Genomic DNA, 20,193 nt, shown 5'->3' with positions numbered 1-20,193 from the left:
TCTTTCACTTGCTGTTGGTGCTAGAAAGTTACTATAAAATGAAGAAGAAGCAAATTGACTAACTGATATAATAAAATTACAATTGGGTTTAGTATCAGAAATATAATAAAATACAGCCACTTTCCTGAAAGGACTTTAGTTAGAATTATGCAAGCATGGATGAATAACCCCATAATCACCTGTATTTGAGATATTGAAAAAGAAGCTTGGTTGACCACCTTACAGGATCCTGTAGGAAGGGTTTTCCCCTCTGCTTCCAGTGTAGGGGCAGAGAGTTCTATATACATATTTTAGGCCATCTCCACAATAATTATTCATGCTAATATAATTGAAACTGAATTTTCATGAAAAAGATTAATCATTCTCAATATATTTGAATTAATAAAATTGGGTATGATTTATATTAGACTATTTCTATCCCAAATAGTTATCATATATAGGTACACACACACACACACACACACACACACACACACACACACACACACACATACACACACAAACACAAATTGATTGCTCAGGCAAGTAAAGCCAAATATCTGAAAAATCCTGTTTTCTCATCAGATGAAATCATTCCTATGGTCCCTCTGAATTCTAGAATTCCCTGACCTTGTCTTAAACACAGAATTACTTAGATTGTACAAACAACCATGTTAACAGAGAACTTAAAATAAAAATAATGCTTCCCACCATTTAACCAAGATGGAATGGAATACATATGAAGAATGAGTCATACATTCTTGGTCGCAGCCAGTGGGCATTTGTTTTTCTAAAATGTATACTTGTTACTAGGGCTTTGTTTTGATAGAGCATTTTAAAGGAAATTAAGTAATGTGATAATTCCATGTAAAATATTATAATGTAGATGATTCTCTCTCCTTATATTTCTCTTCAAATTCCTGATAATCGTTCTTGCTATCAGGTTTCAATATGACATATGGGTTACTGGGAACTGAAATTGGCAGACTATCATAGAAATATATTAACATTCATAGCTAGCTAGTGTCTATATACATATACATGCCACAAATTTTTGAAACTCTAGCATTCAACATTACATAATATATTAAGATGATATGAATAATATATCATTACATATAATTAATATAATATGTAATAATGTAATTGAGCCACTCTCATTACTAGCTGCTCAACCACAGACTTTTTGTCTTCTCTAAGCCTCATAAGACTTCCTAAATCTAGTAAATTAAGAGTTGGGCTATGATATGTATTTCTGAAGGGCGCCTTTTCTATCCCCAACAAAGTTAGTGATCTTTGACCTTTGTTGATTATTCTCAATCTACCAGTAATGTCTTAGTCCAAAGATGATATTATAAAAACTAATAAAAAAGGAGTCATTTAATAATGACAATAAGCAGCATAAATGTTTTTAGTACTTTAAGGTTTGCAGAGAATTTTACAAATTTTATTTTATTCTAACAATGATCTTTGATGGAAGGTGTCATTAGTCTCTTCTTTTTACAAATGAAGAAACTGAGTCACATTACAGTTAAATGGTTAAGATTGAGTCAAATCCTGGGAAGTATTTAAGTCTGCATATGAACCCTGATTTTCCTGACTCTACTTTCATCTCTCTCTTTACTACATTACTAAGTGCTTCCAGTGTAGGCAGTAGAGTCCTATATACATAACTTAGGGCATCTCAACAATAATTATCCATCTTAATATGACTGATACTGAGTCTTCATGAAAAAGTTACTAATCATTTCCATACATTTGTATTAATAAAACTGGGAGTGTGATTTATATTAGAAATATTTCTTGTGGCCTTGGGCAAGCCACTTAACCCCATTTGCTTTGCAAAAAAACCTAAAAAAAAAAAAGAAATATTTCTGTCCCAATTAGTTTGCATAGGTATGCATATATATATATATATATATACACCACATATACAAACATATATATATATATACACCACATATACAAACACATTATATACAAACATACACTTAAATTGGTTGCTCAGGCAAATAAAGGTCAGATATTTAAAAATTCATTTATATACATGATTACTGATAATGACAGAAGATTAGTGAAGTATTCTTATGACACATCCTATGGAGAAGTTGAAAAAGGCATATATTTCAGACAAAAGTTGAATTTCACTGAATTCCAGTTGAATGAACAGATGAATTTACTTATGTTTACAACTGCAAGAAGAATGAGACATTATGATATTATAGCTTTCTCTGTCATGCCAAGAGACAATTTTTTTCCCAAAGTTTTCCCCTTTTATCCTGGTTTTTGAAAGCTACTACATTCTTTAACTAGTTCGAATATTGCATTGTTTTAGATATGTTCACTTCCTGAGTGGTCTTCTCTCAGGATCTGTGAAGATGAATACCACACCACTTTTTCTGCACTTTGTAATTCTCCATGGAATCCCCAACTTTGATACAGGTGGAGGTAAGTGGGTGGGTACCTTTTCTAAGAGGATGCTTCTATTACTCATTTTTTAGATGCAATAAGTATGTTGAGATAAGCAATGGAAAGTCAGGCATTCTGGCTGTGTTATGATAGGCAATCCCATTGTTTTTTCCAATAATACTCTAAAGATTGTGAGTTCATAAAAGTTGTCAATCTGCACAGTTGGGGTAGTTCCTTACTTACAATGAAATCATTGATATATAGACAAACAAACAAACAAACAGATGGTAGACCTTCATTAAAACCCCATTTGATTCTTCATTTTTATGTGGAGATGAATTGAGCTCTTGAAAGGGATGACTGTTAAATGTATACTCAGTCAGTTCCTGCCAATCCTGAAGGCTTTGAGCATGGGTCTGGCAATCAACTCTTCATTACAATAACTTGTCCAACAAAGGTTTAAGAGGCTTATTCCCAGAAGGTTGGCTGCCAGATAATGATTTTATTTTTGGCCAGAAAATCCTTAGAATCTGTTTAATAAAGCAAGGAGGGGTTGTAGTCTGCATTGATGGGATGAGTAAATCCCACTAGTAAAACCACAGCTCTTTGAAATGTATGATGATGGAATTCTTTTACTCAAACTAAAAACAATTCTCACTTTTCTGCTCTTTGAGGTTCAAGTGGTTAGTGTCCAGAATCAAATCCTTGGGAATTATGCCTATTTTCTTGGTGCCAACTTATGTGAACAAAACTCCATTCCTTTTATGCCTTTTTGATTTGGTCTGCTTGTTCATCTAAAGAATTAGGTCAGTGACCGATGCTGAACTCTGGCAAAGAAAGGTTAATTAGTAAGCTATGCTTGTGGCAAATTAGTTCAGTAACATGAAGCCCAAGTAAGAACTTTTTCAATTCAGTATGTTCTCCTTAGTGGCCATATATTGACCTCTTGTTCCCAGACAGCTATCTTAACAGTTTTATACTTTTTTTGGTTACAAAGGAGTTCTGGCCAAAGGTGGGTATAAATGAGCCCAATTTCATCATATTAGTGCCTCCATGTTTGTATTAAAATTATAAAATTTTTTCATGCTTAGAGTTCATGTAGGTAATGAAAAATCTTGTCTTTAATAAGCTATAATATTTTCACCCCTCTTGACTGATAATTAACACTTTCTTCCACCCTTTTTATCATTGGTCCCATCTGAAAATAACCTTGGAAACCCTCCTTCCTCTGTCTTGTACATGTTGTTCCAGGACATGGCGCTACCTTTCCCTTCTTCATTCCCTCTTCCATAGTCTATTGTTATACAATTGGGAAAAAATGCTCTGTATACATATGCAGAAGGCTTGTGAAATTTCCCTACTTGGGATAAGTTCTTATTCTTCAACCTTTCTTGTTAACTTTCATGATTCTGTAGTTCTTTCCAAATAAGTCTGATTTTTATTTTCCTTTCAAACATTTTGGTTCTTTCAGTTTGCCGACCTTTTTTGAAGCTCTACCAAGCAATGCAGCCAGTCTACACATCAGGAATCTAGTAAGTCTTTCTGATCTTTGATGTGTGAATATCTTCAGTTCTTGAGGGAATTTTTGGGAAGGCATGCAAAAGATTACTTTACTTACACATTATCTTTCCCGGGGAAAGTCAAAAGTAAATGACCCTCAACAAAGTCCTTAATGATCTCTTCATCCAGGCCTCCTTGTGCTCCCTCTTCTCTGCCTATCTTTTTTCTTTGAGGGCTTATACTTGTTGGAAAGTACGTGGGGACTGGAGATACATTTCTATAAGAACTTTGGAATGAGAGGGTTTGAAAGAAGATAAAAATACAGGCAACTTTTAAACAATTGAGACCCACTTATTAAGAAGAATGATGCTATTTGTTTCAGTTTTCCTTTATCCACAATGATCTGAATTACAACTGGCAACCAAAGTACCAGGAAAAGAAGGTTTTCATGACCTCAGATCACTTTAGTGTTTATGTCCTTTCTTTATTTAGCAATGTTGGTCCAGAAAACCAAAGCAAAGTCTGCATTGCCATTGAACCAGCCCAGCTCCTAAAGGGAGACATAATGGTAAGTGCTCTTAAGATTTCAGTTCATGTTCCAACTGCTAACATAAACATGAAACAATATACTTTTTATTTGAATGTACAAAAATAACTCAAAGTACCTTTTAACATGGAGCATTTGACATATTTTCTCAGAGTAATTATTTTAATTAAAGAGATAAAAACAAACTTACTTCTGACTTCATCATTACATTGGCATCTAACTTTGACTTAAGTTTACATTAAATGTTATATTATTAACCCCCCCAAAACATAAAAAATATCCATATGTTTGTATTTTTAAGGTAAATTATTGGACCTTATGCAGGTAGACTTATTTAGTTAACTCCATATCATCTATATACCAAAAAAGCACTTTTGGAGGAGACTAAATGAACAAGACAAATTCCCCAATCTTGAATTGTTTATAAACCAATTGAGTCATTAATATGCTTCCAAATACCTTTTATCCTTGGCAGTGAAGTGGTACAGTAATAGGCATTATGGGAGACCTTTAAATTGACATAGCAAGGGGAAGCTAGGTGGCACAGTGGATAGAGTACTGGCCCTAGAGACAGGAGGACCTGAGTTCAAATCCGACCTCAGACTCTGAATAATTGCTAGCTATGACCTTAGGAAAGTCAATTAATCCCATTGCCTTGCAAAAAAACACACAAAGTATTTTAAAAATTGACATAGCAGAGACTGAGAAAATAGACATGACTTCTGACTAGGGAAGCAAGGGAAGGGGATCAGATCATGGAAAAATTTTAGAAAGATGTTGTTTGGTGTGAACTTCAAAGATGGAAAGTAATTTGAAAGATGGGGTGTGGAAAGTACATTGGAAGCAGTGTACAAAACCAATAAATCATATGGGTTCATAATAAACACAACATACACTTGTTGATTGACTGACACATATATGTACATATATAAATATTCACTGAAGCAAAAGACTTGAAAAGCAAGAAAGCCTAGATTCAAGCTGTACCTCCAACACTCATTGGCTCCATGACCATGAGCATGGTCCTAATTTCAACTTGTCCTGGTTGATTCCCTAGGGCTATAAATTACAGATAATATGCCAGTTTTCATCAGTAATTATAATTTCCATACCTGGTGTCCCATGAAATCATTGGTCCTGACCAATTAAAATCACATACAAATCAATTCATATATGAACATTATGATTATATTAAGAAGTAGAATTAATTTTATTACATCTATCAGATATTCTTAATGTATCTTTTTCCCACTCATTTCCACTAATTTTCCATAAATTATTTCAATTGAAAAATGAGATTTCATTACTCTGACATAAACTGTTTTTGACTTGTAGCTTATAATACCTACATAATTACTTGCATACCTACATATGTGCATATATATATATGTATTTTTGTGTAGATATATAAATATTTATATGTGTGTGTAGAGCTTATACTATGAGCTAATGAAAGAAAATTTCAGCCTTAAATAGCCAATGATAATTAGACATTCTAAATATATTAATATAGTTTTTTTATGTGTGTAGCTTTCTATTATTTTCATGTAAGTATTGCAAGTTGAATGAATGTGGCTAATAAAGATTAGATAATTTCTCTCTTCTATTTCCCCAGAACTTAGCATAATTGTTTTAGACATAGAAAACACTTTAATAGCTTTCTCAAAAGTAATTAATTAAGTGATTTTGCCACTTATTTTGTCAATCATTCATTCAATGTCAATCAGGAAAGGTCTCTTAAAGAACTTGCCATAATGAATAATTAAGACTAATTTGAAATTAGTTTTTGATTTATAAACTATATAACTGGTGTGCTTGTAAATATCTGTTCTCTTAAAGAATATACTCATGTCCCCTAAAGTTTTTATTGCATATACCTTTTATTAATAATATCAAATTAAATTTTAACCTAGCTATTTTCTGAAAGATTATAAATATCAGGGTTTCGTGTATAAATAAATGAAAACTTAACACACAAGTTATGATTAGTGGCCCACCAACCATGAACTAAATATGGGGATGAAAATGTAGAATTTGGCACAGCAGAGAGAGAAGCATTCATTGCATTAATTTTCTTCCCTTAATGACCCTGCCCTAAGCCATGTGGCCCCAGCATCTGTGGCCAGGTTAATCTATTTATGTGACAGAAGTTTTCTTTTGGAATTTTAAAATCATCACATTTATAACTTGAAGGACTCTTAGAGTGTCATCAATTCAGTGAGTTCCCCCAAACTAGAAATGTAGTGTATGCCATCTTTAGCACTCTTCTTTTTAAATTCAAGTCAATAACAAATATGATGATGGAGGTGGTACTATTTAGTAGTATTGCTTAAGAAGTTTTACTAATATTTAATTAGTATTTGGCTGTGGTGTTCTACATTTTAAATATGGATTGAGATTTTTAAGATTAGGTAGTTACAGAATGAAAACAGACATACTCATTACATAGAAAACCACTCTGCTTTAAGGAGTCACATTTTATTTTATATTCTTTTTTCCTTGTTGGTTTGTGTCATAGTATTAATTCTCCTCAAGGGCATTTATGTGTTAATCATTTTATGAGAGCCAGTTAGCCCTTCATTCTGGGCTTTGGAATGATCATATTTCACAAAGGAGGCATTCAATCTGGTTATGAGTGCTTGGCACTGAAGCTAATCATACATTTGACTGGTGACAAATATTCAGTGGTTTCTGAAAATTAAATCCATAGGACTCAGGAATTGTAAGAAAGGACAGAAAAATAATTTTGAAAGTGAGCCGTGAAGTATCTGTATTGGCCAATTGCCTTTCACAACGGACTACACTAAAGATATATATATATATATATATATTCAAATATTATTTGAGTGGAGCATTATATTGTATATATTGTATGTCCAGATTGTAGTGTATACCTGAGATTTTTGTTTTTTAAGTGACATTATAAATAATTCATGGAAACATTTGGGGCAGGCTGGGAAATACCAGTTGATGCTTGGTAATAACTGGAAAGCTGAATTTTTTTTTTTATCAGTGACCCCAGGGAGCCCTCATTTTGGCTCATCTTGTTTTAGTCTTGTTTGTGCTGAAAGTGCTATTTGACTTGAGGCTGTCAGCAGATCATAAATATATATACAAAATCAATGACCATTGCACAACATCTATGTTTATTTTTCTGAACAACATTCTAAATTTTGTCTCAAGTGAAAGAATTATATTTTGCAAGACTAACTAGTCAGTAAAGCTGCTTTTGAGCATTTAGTGGCAGCTCTTTCATATTCTAAGAATGCAATCACTGTATTACTGTTAATGAGCTAATTGTGGAATTTTCCGTTTAGTGTTATTATTCAACATTGTTATCAGTGGAGAAGGGTGACTTAGAGCCTTTATCACGTCCATAAGCAGGAAAGTTCTTGGGATAATGGGAACTTTTCAGTGAAAAATATTCTGGGGAGAAACAGAAAGTCTCACATTTAGGACACAAGGAGTTTGTTGGAAGTTTGGTTTTATTTGTTTTTTTTTTTAATCTTTCCAAACCATTCCTGTGCCTTTTTATTATCTCCCTTCCACTTAGATATGTTTTCTCTTTAGGGTCCTTGACTCATCTGGGTACCTTCCTTTCATGATAAGAGCTTATACTCTACTCTTCCCCAGGAAAGTCCCTGTCTTTCCTAGTGATGATGACCTTTGAGCAACCACATCCCCATCCTTTCTCTTTTCTCTCTTCTTACTGTGTTCCTACTAAATAGTAGCATGTTTTTCCCTCTTTCTGAAAACTTTGAAAGCCTCATCATCCAGTTAAACTGACTGAAAAGCCTATCTCTACTTTCTAGATAACCTACAGATCTCATTTTGTCTTTAATAAGACCGCCTCATTAAGTTAGAAACCCCATCCTAACACCTTTGTGTTCTTCCCTTTCATTTGATGGCTCCAGACCAGATCTGTGCCTGTTTTTATTTAATCTCTTATGCCCCAGTATTCACCCCTCTCCTCTTATCTTGAAGATATTTTGAGGTGGGATGGGTAGGAACAATAAGTATCATTTTCATGATAATTCACTCACTTTACAGACCTCTCAATCCCTTCCTGTTCTTGGGACAGGGATAAACAGCTCAAAGGAGAGACCTCCAATTCATGATTATTTAAAAAAAAACTTGAAAGAAGTATAGAGGCTGCCCTTGCTTTGAACTCATATTTCAGTACATTGTATTCTGAACAAGGACTAATGTAGAGTCAACAAGGGAAGGGAAAGAAGAAAATGAACTGGCATATAATTAATTAGAGAAAAGTAAGATAATCTCCAAAACTGAGAGTGAAATTGCCTCTTGCCAAGATCCTGAACCAAGAGTTCAATATTTCATCCCATAGTGTTAAGTAGCTTCTTTTTTTCATACCTCCTCCTAGTCTGATTCAGGATGTGGTTCAGTAACCTCATTAATTGCAGTGATTACATTTGGAGGTTTTGAATATCTCAACATCCAGAAAACTGTGGTCATAACATCTGAGGCAATGAACTATACATTACAACATACACCTTAAAAAAAGGTGTTTAGCAGGAAATAATGGGAAATGGGAGCATCAGAGCAAATTTTTTTACCTCAACCCTCTCTGCATTTCTAAAACTCATTGACTCATATGATTTTCTATTGCCTTTAATCAGTAAATAGAAAATTTAAGAAAGTGATTAGACTTCAAGTATAAACCCAGTAAAAGGATGTCAAGCTCTACATCTCCATCCCAGCATATATTAGAGAGTGTTGTTCATCATCTGTTTGGTGATCAGCCATTTGGTTGCACCTTGATAATTGTGATGAAGTTTCTAAACCTGATATCTCTCAAGAGCCTCATCTTGGTCATTAATCAGTGAGGAGAAGGGATAATGACATCACAAATCCAAACTAACTCTGTTTTGCTTATAGAATCTTTTTTTCCTTTAAAAATTTTATTTTATTTTTTCCAATTATATGTAAAGATAGTGTTCAACATTCATTTTTTTGTAAGATTTTGAGTTCCACATTTTTCTTCCTCCCTCACTTCCCTCCCACTCTCCCCATGATGGCAAGTTATGTGATATAGGTTGTACATGTACAATCATGCTAAACATATTTCCATAGTAGTCATGTTGTGAAATAAGAATCAAAACAAAAAGAAAAAATGAGAAAGAAAAAAAGCAGAAAACAAATTAGTCTGCTCCATTCAAACTCCATAGTTCTTCCTATGGCTATAGATGGCATTATCCATCACAAGTCTTTTAGAATTGTCTGATCACTGTATTGCGGAGAAGAGCTAAGTCTTTAATAGGTGATCATCATACATTGTTGCTGTTACTATGTACAATGTTCTCCTTTTTTCTGGTCACTTCACTCGGCTCATGTAAGTCTTTCCAGTTTTTCTTAAATCCACCTACTCATGATTTCTTCCAGACAATGGTATTCCTACATTTATATATCACAATTTGTTTAACCATTTCCCAATTGATGACCATCCCTGCAATTTTAATTTCTTTGCCAACACAAAAAAGAGCTGGTTGAAATAGTTTTGTACATGTGCATCTTCCCCCCCCCCTTTTTATGATCTCTTGGTGATACAGACTCATTTAGAGGTATTGTTGGATCAAAGGATATGCACAGTTTTATCACCCTTTTGGGATAGTTCCAAATCATTCTCCAGAATGGTGTGATCAGTCCACAACTCCACCAACAATACATTAGAGTCCCAGTTTTCCTACATCCCTTCCAATATTTACCATTTTCCTCTGAGGTGGTACCTCAGAGTTACTTTAATTTGCATTTATCTAATCAATAATAATTTAGCTGCTCATAGAATCTTATATCTGGAAGAGCTTTTGGAGATCATGACATGGTTAGACCATTATAGTTGAAGTCAGAAAGACCTGATTTCATATTTTGCCATAAAAGCTTAGTAATTATATGATTCTGAGCAAGTCCTTTAACCTCTCTCAACCTCAGCTGCCTCCTTTGTAAAATGAGTTTAACAGGGTTGTGAGGGTCAAATGATATCACACACACACACACACACACACACACACACACATACACACATACACATACACTCACGTGTGTGTGTGTGTGTGTGTATGTTTAAAATAGAAGGTGAAATCTGTCTTTGGTCATATATTTCACAGTCATTTGGGAAAAAATATTTAAGGGATGGGGGTAAAGCTTACTTGAAATGAAAGAACACATTTTTTTTTTGTGAGAGTAAAATGCCAAAGATGTTAGAATTGTCATTCTACTCAAGGGGAGCCAGCTTTCTACCTGTGGTGTAGTCAATAACTTCAAACATTTTTGGGGTTTGGTCTCACTGTGGGAAAAAGTACACATCCACCAATCTTCTTTCCTCAAACTTCTATATCATCAACAAATTATTCCAACTAAATTTAAAAAAAAAGATGAAAAGGAATTCTTCCATCTGGAGCTCCCTCTTTTCTCCTATCATCTTCTTTTAAAAATTTATTTTCTATTCCTAAATGCCAGGTCTAGAGGATTAAATGATGTGAGCATTTTTGTTGTGCTTAGGTGTAGATCTGGTTAGAGAAGGGAAAGAAATTCTGGCTTTAATTGTAGACAAATTGTGTTTTTGACATACAATTGAGACAGCTAGATAGAAACATCTAGCCAGCAACTTTGGAAACAGATGAAACAACCCACAGATTTGTATTTTGCCAACTCAGAGTCCAACCCAAAAAGAGAAGACAGAGAAGGAAAAAAAATGACCCAGGGTATAGCTAAGGCTCTATCATGATAGAGTGATATGGAAATGTAGGAGGTTGGTTGTAGAGAGCTATTCAACAAAAGAGTCCAATAAGAAACAAATAGTCAGATAGAACAAGTAAGAGAGAATAGTTAGCAAAGACAAAATGTTAGCAGGGAATAAAAGAAAAGTAGGGAGAAGGGAAAGGAGAATGTCAAAAAAGACGGAAAAGTTGTAGAAGAATGAAGAGGAAAAGTCATGAATTTTTGTAATTAAGAGATAATTTGGTTACAAAATATTATTGAGAAAATTAATTCCTTGCTTTGTGTTCATAGTTTCTGTCTTCTGTGTTTTTCTATTGCTTAGGTCCTTCCCTGCCACATATAAAAATGGTTAGGCATCTTAATTCTTAAAAAATACTTCCCTATGGGACGGCTAGGTGGTGTAGTGGATAAAGCATGGGCCCTGGAGTCAGGAGTACCTGGGTTCAAATCCGGTCTCAGACACTTAATAATTACATAGCTGTGTGGCCTTGGGCAAGCCACTTAAACCCATTGCCTTGCAAAAAAAAAAAATACTTCCCTGATTCCCACCATGCCTTAAGCTATCATCTATATGTTTCCTCCCTTTCACTCCTAGAATAGTCAGCACCACTACTACTTTACCACACACTCATTTTTCTATCCCTAGAAATTAGATTTTTTGACCATAACACTCTAGATGTTGGCTTTTCATTGGTTACCTAATCATCTCTAAATTCCATAATTCTATCTTCTTCTTTTTCCTTCTTCTGTGATTTTCTTTATTTTTCTAATGCTTTCTTCTCCTCCTGTCTTTCTGAATACCTTTTCAGTCCTTGTCTCCTCATCTACTTGTTCTACCTGAATGATTGTTTCTCATCAGATTCCTTAGTTTTCATATCACTCCATCATGATCATAATTTTATCCTGGGTCATTTTTTTCTTCTCTGTCTTTCCTTTTTGGTTTGGTCTCTGAGCTGTTGAATCCTAAATCTGTTTAATCTGTTGCCAAAGTTTCTGGATAGACATTTCCACCTAGTTTTATCTCACCTTGTTTATGCCAAATCTTTTATACTCTTTGTACAATTTATTTTGTTCAACAATTCATATCAAAACAATAACTATTTTAAGTACCTTCTATGTTAGTTCCAAGGAGAGCTAAGATATAGTAATTTTATTAGGTGGCACTTAGTATGTTAATGAAGATCTGCCAAACAAAAACTTATAGATTTGTGATATCTTCCTTTTTTAATTTAATTTTTTATTATATTTTATTTTTCAGCTACATGCAAAAATAGCTTTCAATATTCATCCATTTGGAAGTTTATGAGTTTTATATTTTTCCTCCCCCTCCCCATCACAGTGAAAAATCTGGTAAATGTTGTTTTTGTATAATAATATTTTTATCATAATTGATAATGCCAACAATAGCTGCCATACATCTAGTATTATAAGCATAGGAAAACTCTATAAACTTATCATTTTACCCTCATAGCATTACCTGGGTGGTAGGTACTATTATAAAGAAACTGAGACAAATAGTAATTGAATGACTTGCTTCAAGTCATTTAGCTAGTAAGTGGCTCAGGCAAGATTTGAATACAGGTTCCTAACTTGGGATCCAGTACTCCAATCTCAGTACTACTTGACTGCTTTTCTAATGAGGGTAATCCCTCCAGTGAACTATATAAGTAAGCCATTCTTGCCTACCTATCCTGAATATCCACCTTGACATAAGGTTTCTACCTCAAATGTTGAGATGTCTCTCATTTCTCTTGATATCATGTGTATCCCAATGGATTATCTCGGCTGTCCACCATCATTCATCTCTTACTTTGGTCAGGCTACTATCCCCATCTCTGGTTTTTTTTTAAATCATACATCTTTTTGCTTTTACCCTTCTCCATCATATATCCAGATAAAGTTCTGTTTATTTGAAATAAGTTGAAGTGCTTTACTTTTTTTCCAAAAAGAGATATTTTTTATTGTCCATATATTCCTCATGGGAATGCATTTTATATGAGAAAGGAGTCTTAGGGGAGAAGTCAAGAGAAAAAAAAAAGATTATGTCAGCCCTCCCCCCATCAAGATAGCATTTCTCTCACCTAAAAGCAGCAACATATTTGGAGGGTGGTATGAGAAATTTGGTGGTACCACTCCCTATGCAGTCCCTTCTGGTAGACCTTAGAATGTCATTTCCCTAAATAAAATAGATCACCAAATTAATGTATAATGAAGAATATGAGATATAGAAATCATATGCCTGATATTTAAAATGATACTTCTATAGTTCTTTTGGTTTTTGATACATACATACATACATACAATTTATCTCTGCATAGATAGATTGTATATAAGTATGTATGTATTTTCCAGATTGCATGGAACATATTGCTGAGGATACAGAGCAGTGAATACTTTAAAAAATAAGCCAGAAAAAAGGCATAGTTCAGTCAAACAGTGTTTCTCTGTATAACAGTTCATACCTCATAAAATATTTGGCAAGGATTATAATTTGGAAAACATTCAAGGAGTGAAAATGTTTTTTTTATAGATTTACCACCCAAATCCTACAGCTATCCTACAGTGAGTCTTCTTTGTTGAGGTATGTTTTCTGGCCTTTCTGTGATGCTTGATGTGAGGCAGATTCAAAATGAAAATTTGCGTGTTTTTTTTTTTGAGAAATCTGGGAATGTCATTTTTTTCTTTATACCTTAATTTTCTCATTCATTTTAGCAAAATTTCTTCCAACCCTCCAGTTGCAGATGGTTTCATTTATATGTAAAATAGGGCAGAAATCTCTCTCTATGTGGTCTATATGGACAAAACCATGTGTATATAAATATATTAACACAGATTAGTTTTCTCTTAGCTAATAGCACAGGAAGAACCAAAGTTAGGTAAAATATATGATTTGTTAAAATGAAAGGCATATTAGAATCCAGAAAGATAAAAGAGTAGATATCTTAGAGGTTTTTTTTAGTCTAAGTACTTTTATTTTGCAGATGGCCAATTCAAGATTCAGAAAGATGGAATTATTTGTTTGAGTAATAACTGGGATATAATGGAAAAGATTATATGGGCTCACAAAATCCAATTGTTAAATATTTATTGTGAAGATTTCACTCTCAGAAATTAAGAAATGCTATAAATCAGGGCTTTATTTATTGTTTGGCTGATTTAAGAAAGTGATGGGGAAAATAGTAATGATGCAAATTGAAGTTTATCAGGTGTTGTATACACTTTTTAAAAAAAGAATCTTTGTTAAATATTTACCAGCACTTCTCTAAATAAATAGTACAATTAACATCTGAATCCAGATTGCTCCTTTTCAGATTACCTGGAGAAAGGAAGTGATGAGCTAGCTGACTAACTGAATTAGGGGATAATATCAGATCTGAAGCATTTATATGTTTAGTGCATATTTATAGGTTATCCATCCACATATAGCTTTTAAACAAATAGATAGTCTCAAAGTCCCACTTGCTCTCTGTTGTCACAAAATATTATTTTTTTTAAGAAACGTGTACCTTCCAGTAAAATGCTCTTATTGAACAGCTTTTATGGAGTTCAGTTGAGGACACTCCCTCTATCAATGCAGGTTATCTTTGCAATTTACAGGTCAAGTGCTTTGCTCAGAGTAAGAGATGTGTTACCATCTAGACTTTAATTCGGACCTTCCTAATGTCAAAGCCAGACCTTTATCACTATACTGAAGTGTCTTTCATGGAATAGAATTATGTTAATTATTTCTAATTTGTACAAATAACAAAATTTATAGGGTCAATATAGAGGCCACCATGGTATAGGGAGAAGAAGATTAGAGATAGAGACAAAAACTTGGAATGAATCCTTTGCCATCAAAAAGGCATTTGGCACTTGGGATGTTACTTTTCTCTTTGAAAAACTCATTTTGTTCATTTGTAAATTAAAGTGAATTAGGTTATTTTTATCCCAATTTGACTCTATGATTTTTTCCCCTATGAATTGTCTGAGTCTCTAGCAGGAAGAAATAAATTTGAAATTATCCATAATACATTCAAGTTAGGGGAGTAAGAGGATGGAGTTTAATTAAAGAACAAAAGTGATAAACATCGATATGTAATATGGAATAATAGTAAAAGTATGGATTCACATCCATGGAGAACCGTCTAGATTATAAAAATTTTCTCACTGGAATGCTGGGTGGAAACCTGTTTACAAGCTTTGGATGACAGACACCAAGATGAGAAGCAACACGTTGAATCTGGTCTCTGGATCTCTTTCAGATTTCTAAAAGCTTTATATGAATTTCTTATCCATCTTACATAACACTTGGTGACTTTATGCTATATCTTTTCTGATTAATCTATGACTTTCTTTTAGTTTCTAATTTCAAACTATTTAATGTAATGAGCTCACTGGGTCTTGGATATCATGGTACACAAATCCAAGTCAAACTATTAGAACATTTAGGCTCTGGATAGCTAAAGAATGACATCTCTTTACTCCAATGATATAGATTCAAATCATTTGTGCTTTTTCATTCTGTGTGAGGCTTGGTTATCTCTTCCTATAAGTCCTTAATAGATCTCATTCCCTTTGTTTTGGAAGCACTCCTCCTAGATTTCCTACTTTTTTTTTAAATATCCCAAAATTTTATTGCTTTTGATACATTTTCCAGGTCCCTCCCTTCCACCCTCCCCAACTCTGCTGAACAAAATAAGACTGATTGAGTCCCTCCCACCTCCCCCAAGAGTTCCAGTTCTCTTTGGTTTGGGCCCCCTCACCCAGGGAGTGTGTAGGTTGGGGAAGAAGGAGTAAGGGAAGGATGGGTTAAGACAATTGGGGAAGGGCAAGATTTCCTACAATTTTGTATGAAACTAATGCAACATGCTGGCTGTCTTTTTTTCTATCTTGAGTTCTTGCTACATGACTGATCCATCACATGATTATAGGACCATGAAATGCCATACTGACTCCTTAGAAAGGCTCAAGTTAGAGTAGGAGCAGGAGAGGATAATAGATGGGGCATTACTTGCTAAGTGGCAGAGAAATCAATTAGGAGGCAGCCTTCTTGAAATGATGATGACCTGGACTAAAGAAAATGGCAATGTTGTAGGTTCAAGAATTATTTTTAATTTTATTTTAAAAGAATTTTTTTTTTACTGGTCACCATTCTTTTTAAAAAATTCATCATTGTTTTCAATTACATGCAAAGATAGTTTTCAACATTCATCCTTTTGCAACTCCTCCTCATGACAGTAAATCATCTGATATAGGTTGTACATGTATGTTTAACATGTTTATGTTATGTTTAACATATTTCTATATTAGTCATATTGTGAAAGAGGAATCAGAACTAAGAAGAAAAATATAAGAAAAAGAAAAATGCAAAATAAATTTTAAAAAATGAACAGAGTATACTTTGTTCTGCATTCAGACTCCATCAATTTTTTTCTCTGGATGTAGATGGCATTTTTCATATTAGGTTTCTCAGGATTGTCTTTGCTTACTAAACTACTGAGAAGAACTGCATCCATCATATTGATCATCACACAATGTCACTATTAATGTGTAAAATGTTTTGGTTCTACTGACTTCACTCAGCATATAAAATTTCATGAATGCCTATATTCTCTCTCTGCGTGTAATGATGTGGACTGCAGTAATATACTTCAGTAATCCATTTTGCAACCTTCTGTTGTTAAGATTTCTTACACTTAACCAGACTAGTTATTCCTCTAGCAAGACATACATATTTCATTAATAATAACTGATAATCATATTTAGCAGTTGTAATAATATGCATAGTTTTATTGTTTTGGGTATAGTTCCAAATTGGTCTACAGATGACTAGATCAGTTCACAACTCCACCACCAGTGTGTTGGTATCCCAGTTTTCCTACATCCTCTCCAACATTGATCATTTTCCATTTTTATCATTTTAGCCAATCCGATAGGTGTAAGGTGGAACTTCAGAGTTGTTTTAATTTGCATTTTTTTAATCAACAATGTTCTGGACATTTTCTCCTGTGATTATAGATAGCTTTAATTTTTTCACCTGAAAACTGCCTTTGATTATTATCAATTAGAATGGTACTTGTATTCTTATAAATATAACTCAGTTCTCCTTTTAGGAATAAATGCTTTATCAGAAACACTGGCTGTGAAAATTATTTCCCAGTTTCTTGCAATTCTTCTAATCTTGAATCCATTAGTTTTGTTTGCACAATAACTTTTTAGTTTAATGTAGTTGAAATGATTTATTTAGCAATTTATAATATTCTCGATCTCTTGGTAATAAACTCCATCCTGTTCAATAGATCTGATAGATAGACTATTCAAGAGAAATTTTTCAGTAAGAATTGATATTTTTCAAATGATTGGCTAAGGAATATGAATAATAAAGTTAAAGTTTGTAATTTAAGGCTTTCTTGACTAGGAAAGTAGTGTTGGTATTAGTGTTTGTACTCTATTAGATACATCAAATGTAAGTTCCAGTCTAAGCCCTTTGAGATGGTCACAGATTCCTCAGTAGAGCCCTGAATAAATTGGATTTTCTGTGTAATTGTAGTGTTACTGTACTTTTGTAGAATTCTTCTCTGTTGATCTTTTTTTGGGGGGGTGTTAATGACTTGTATTTGCCAAGTTTAAAATTTTTCACCCATTCTTTAAATAATCTTTCTTGTCTGCTAGGGATTCTGTCTGTAAACAAGTGCCCCACCCTTAGAGTTGGCATAGTCTCCCTTTATCCATAGTCTTGAAGCCAATCACCCAAGGCAATGTCTGCTCTGTTACTGTCATGTGGAATTTTATATACACCCATAGTTAGATGTGTATTTCGTCAACATGAATCACAGTATCTTACTATTAATGGTCTTCATTTTTTAACTTAAAATATTTCTTAAGAATGGAAACTGATTTTTAAAAAGCGCATTTTTATAAAGATTTATTTCTGAATTTATACACTAAATAAACTAAATATTTCCACAATTAAAGAGAAAAATTAAACATAAGACTATGAATATGTATTATGCATTCCTTGTTTTTTTATTACAGTACATAAAGAATCCAATAACATTCATATGTGTATATATTACATGTATCACTTTCAGCATATAACCCCACTTGTCTATATTTACTTCTGTTTTTCTTGTATTTTTAAAATGACTTTGATGACCCTTTTCTCAAAAACTTTTTAGACACTCTTTTTCTTTCAAGAGAATACCATCTCTTCCCTTCCAAATATAGAAAGAAAAAAATTCTTGTAGCAAACATGAATAATAATACAAAACAAAATTTCACGTACAAAATAATTCTAAATTAAAATGCATGTTTCATTCTGTTCTTTGAATCCATTAACCTCTCTCCAGTGAAATGGATACCAACCTTCATCATCATTCCTGTGTCCTTATGGTTGGTTATTGCACTGACCAAAGTTCTCTCAAAGTTGTTTGAGATTAATCAAAGTTTGATCTTTGAATAAGGGTGCATATGGTAGCCCCATGATTAGTGCTAAGAATTTTTTTCCAATTTTTTAAACTCATTCATTTTTTCTATTTTATTCAAATAATGTTATATGATTGACATTAATAAGCATGCAACCCCTGAAGGAAAAAAAAAAGAAACTGAACAATTTGGGGCAATTAATATAATTTCTTCTTCTACAGTCAATGTGCATATTTGTCTGAAGTATGCATGAGTATTACTTTTTTATCAAACACCTCCTGAAAATCTTTTCTAGAATGTGGAAAACCCTATCTGTCTAATGACATGGCAGAGATGCTGATTCATTGAAGGTTATCTCAGTGGACTAATAACCATTGCTAAGTCCTACCAAGATAGAAGTGTGACCAAGACCAGATGGCACAGTGGATGAATTCTAGACCTGAAATTAGAAAGATTTAAGTTCATAACTGGTCCTAGACACTAGCTGTGTGACCCTAGTCTAGTCACTTAAACTCTGCTGCAGTTTCTTCACCTGTAAAATCTGCATAATAAACTACCTACCTTTCAGAATTGTTGTGAGGTTCAAATAAATTAATATTTGCAAAGCATTTTTCAATCCTTCAATTATTATTATAACAACTACTAACCAAGATTATCAGTAATTATTAATGAAATATGTTTGTCTTGCCTGAGGAATAACTACTCTGGCTAAGTGTAACAAATCTTATTAACAAATAGTTGAAAAATAGATTATTAAAGTATAGATGGATTGCAGTCCACATCATTGCACTCAGAGAGAGAATATGGGCATTCATAAAATTTTGTTTTTTTATTATGAAAAATGATTATGTTTCATTTTTTCAGGATAGAAATCATCCTTTGTGAATTAATGGAAATATATTTTTAAAAATTTTTAAAGGATGATCAGATTTTGGTTATGGTTTAAACACAGTAAATTTTTATTTGTTTAGAATGACTTAGGTGAGACCCACCTTAAATGTAAAATCATGAACTAGATGATAAATATATAGACTCCATGAATCTATATATAGGGGAAAATCTACTGGGGAGAAGCATCAAAAGTTCTCATATAAGGTATTGTAATTAAATTTTGGCATGGCAGTAACTATTAGAAGACCTTTAAAAATTAGCTGAGGCTATTCTTAGTAACCTTACTTTTCCAGGGTATAGAAGGCAAGATTTTATTCTGAACTATGGAGTATTTGTATGAAATCACTGGAAACAGTTGACCCACTCTTTATTTAAATGCCTGGAAACTTTTCATTTGGATCAGTCATGCAATTTGCAAAAAATGAAATGATCCCCACAGTAGAAATCTACTGATGCAGATTTTTCTTTTTTTCTCTCCTTAACACAGTTGAAATGTTACCACAAAAAATATCGATCTGCCACCCGTGATGTCATTTTCCGCCTGCAGTTTCACACAGGAGCCATTCAAGGCTATGGACTGATGTTTAGGAAGGAAGATCTGGACAATGCCAACAAAGGTAGAATTCTCAGGGTCTGAATTCTCTGGTGTGACACTGGGTGTCTGACTGTAAATGCACACAAATTTGAATTACTATTACTAGTATCTGTTCTCTTGGTTCATT

The 20,193-nt window shown here is 33.4% G+C and overlaps 1 protein-coding gene across 8 annotated transcripts in view; it reads left to right on the top strand.

Moving 5' to 3' along the window:
- Positions 1-20,193, top strand: part of TNS3 (tensin 3) — a 505,245-nt gene that overhangs the window by 333,972 nt on the left and 151,080 nt on the right. For all 8 annotated transcript variants that reach the window (XM_074198249.1, XM_074198251.1, XM_074198245.1 and 5 more), the window contains 4 exons: positions 2,315-2,427; positions 3,860-3,920; positions 4,381-4,456; positions 19,959-20,088. In XM_074198249.1, coding sequence (XP_074054350.1) covers positions 2,315-2,427; positions 3,860-3,920; positions 4,381-4,456; positions 19,959-20,088 — 380 coding nt within the window. The remainder of the gene's footprint in view (positions 1-2,314; positions 2,428-3,859; positions 3,921-4,380; positions 4,457-19,958; positions 20,089-20,193) is intronic.

Source organism: Macrotis lagotis, chromosome 8 (genome assembly GCF_037893015.1).
Source record: "Macrotis lagotis isolate mMagLag1 chromosome 8, bilby.v1.9.chrom.fasta, whole genome shotgun sequence".
In the NCBI taxonomy this organism is placed as follows: Eukaryota; Metazoa; Chordata; class Mammalia; order Peramelemorphia; family Peramelidae; genus Macrotis; species Macrotis lagotis.
The sequence above is the reverse complement of the archived record's forward strand: the minus strand, read 5'-3'. Positions and strand labels throughout refer to the sequence as shown.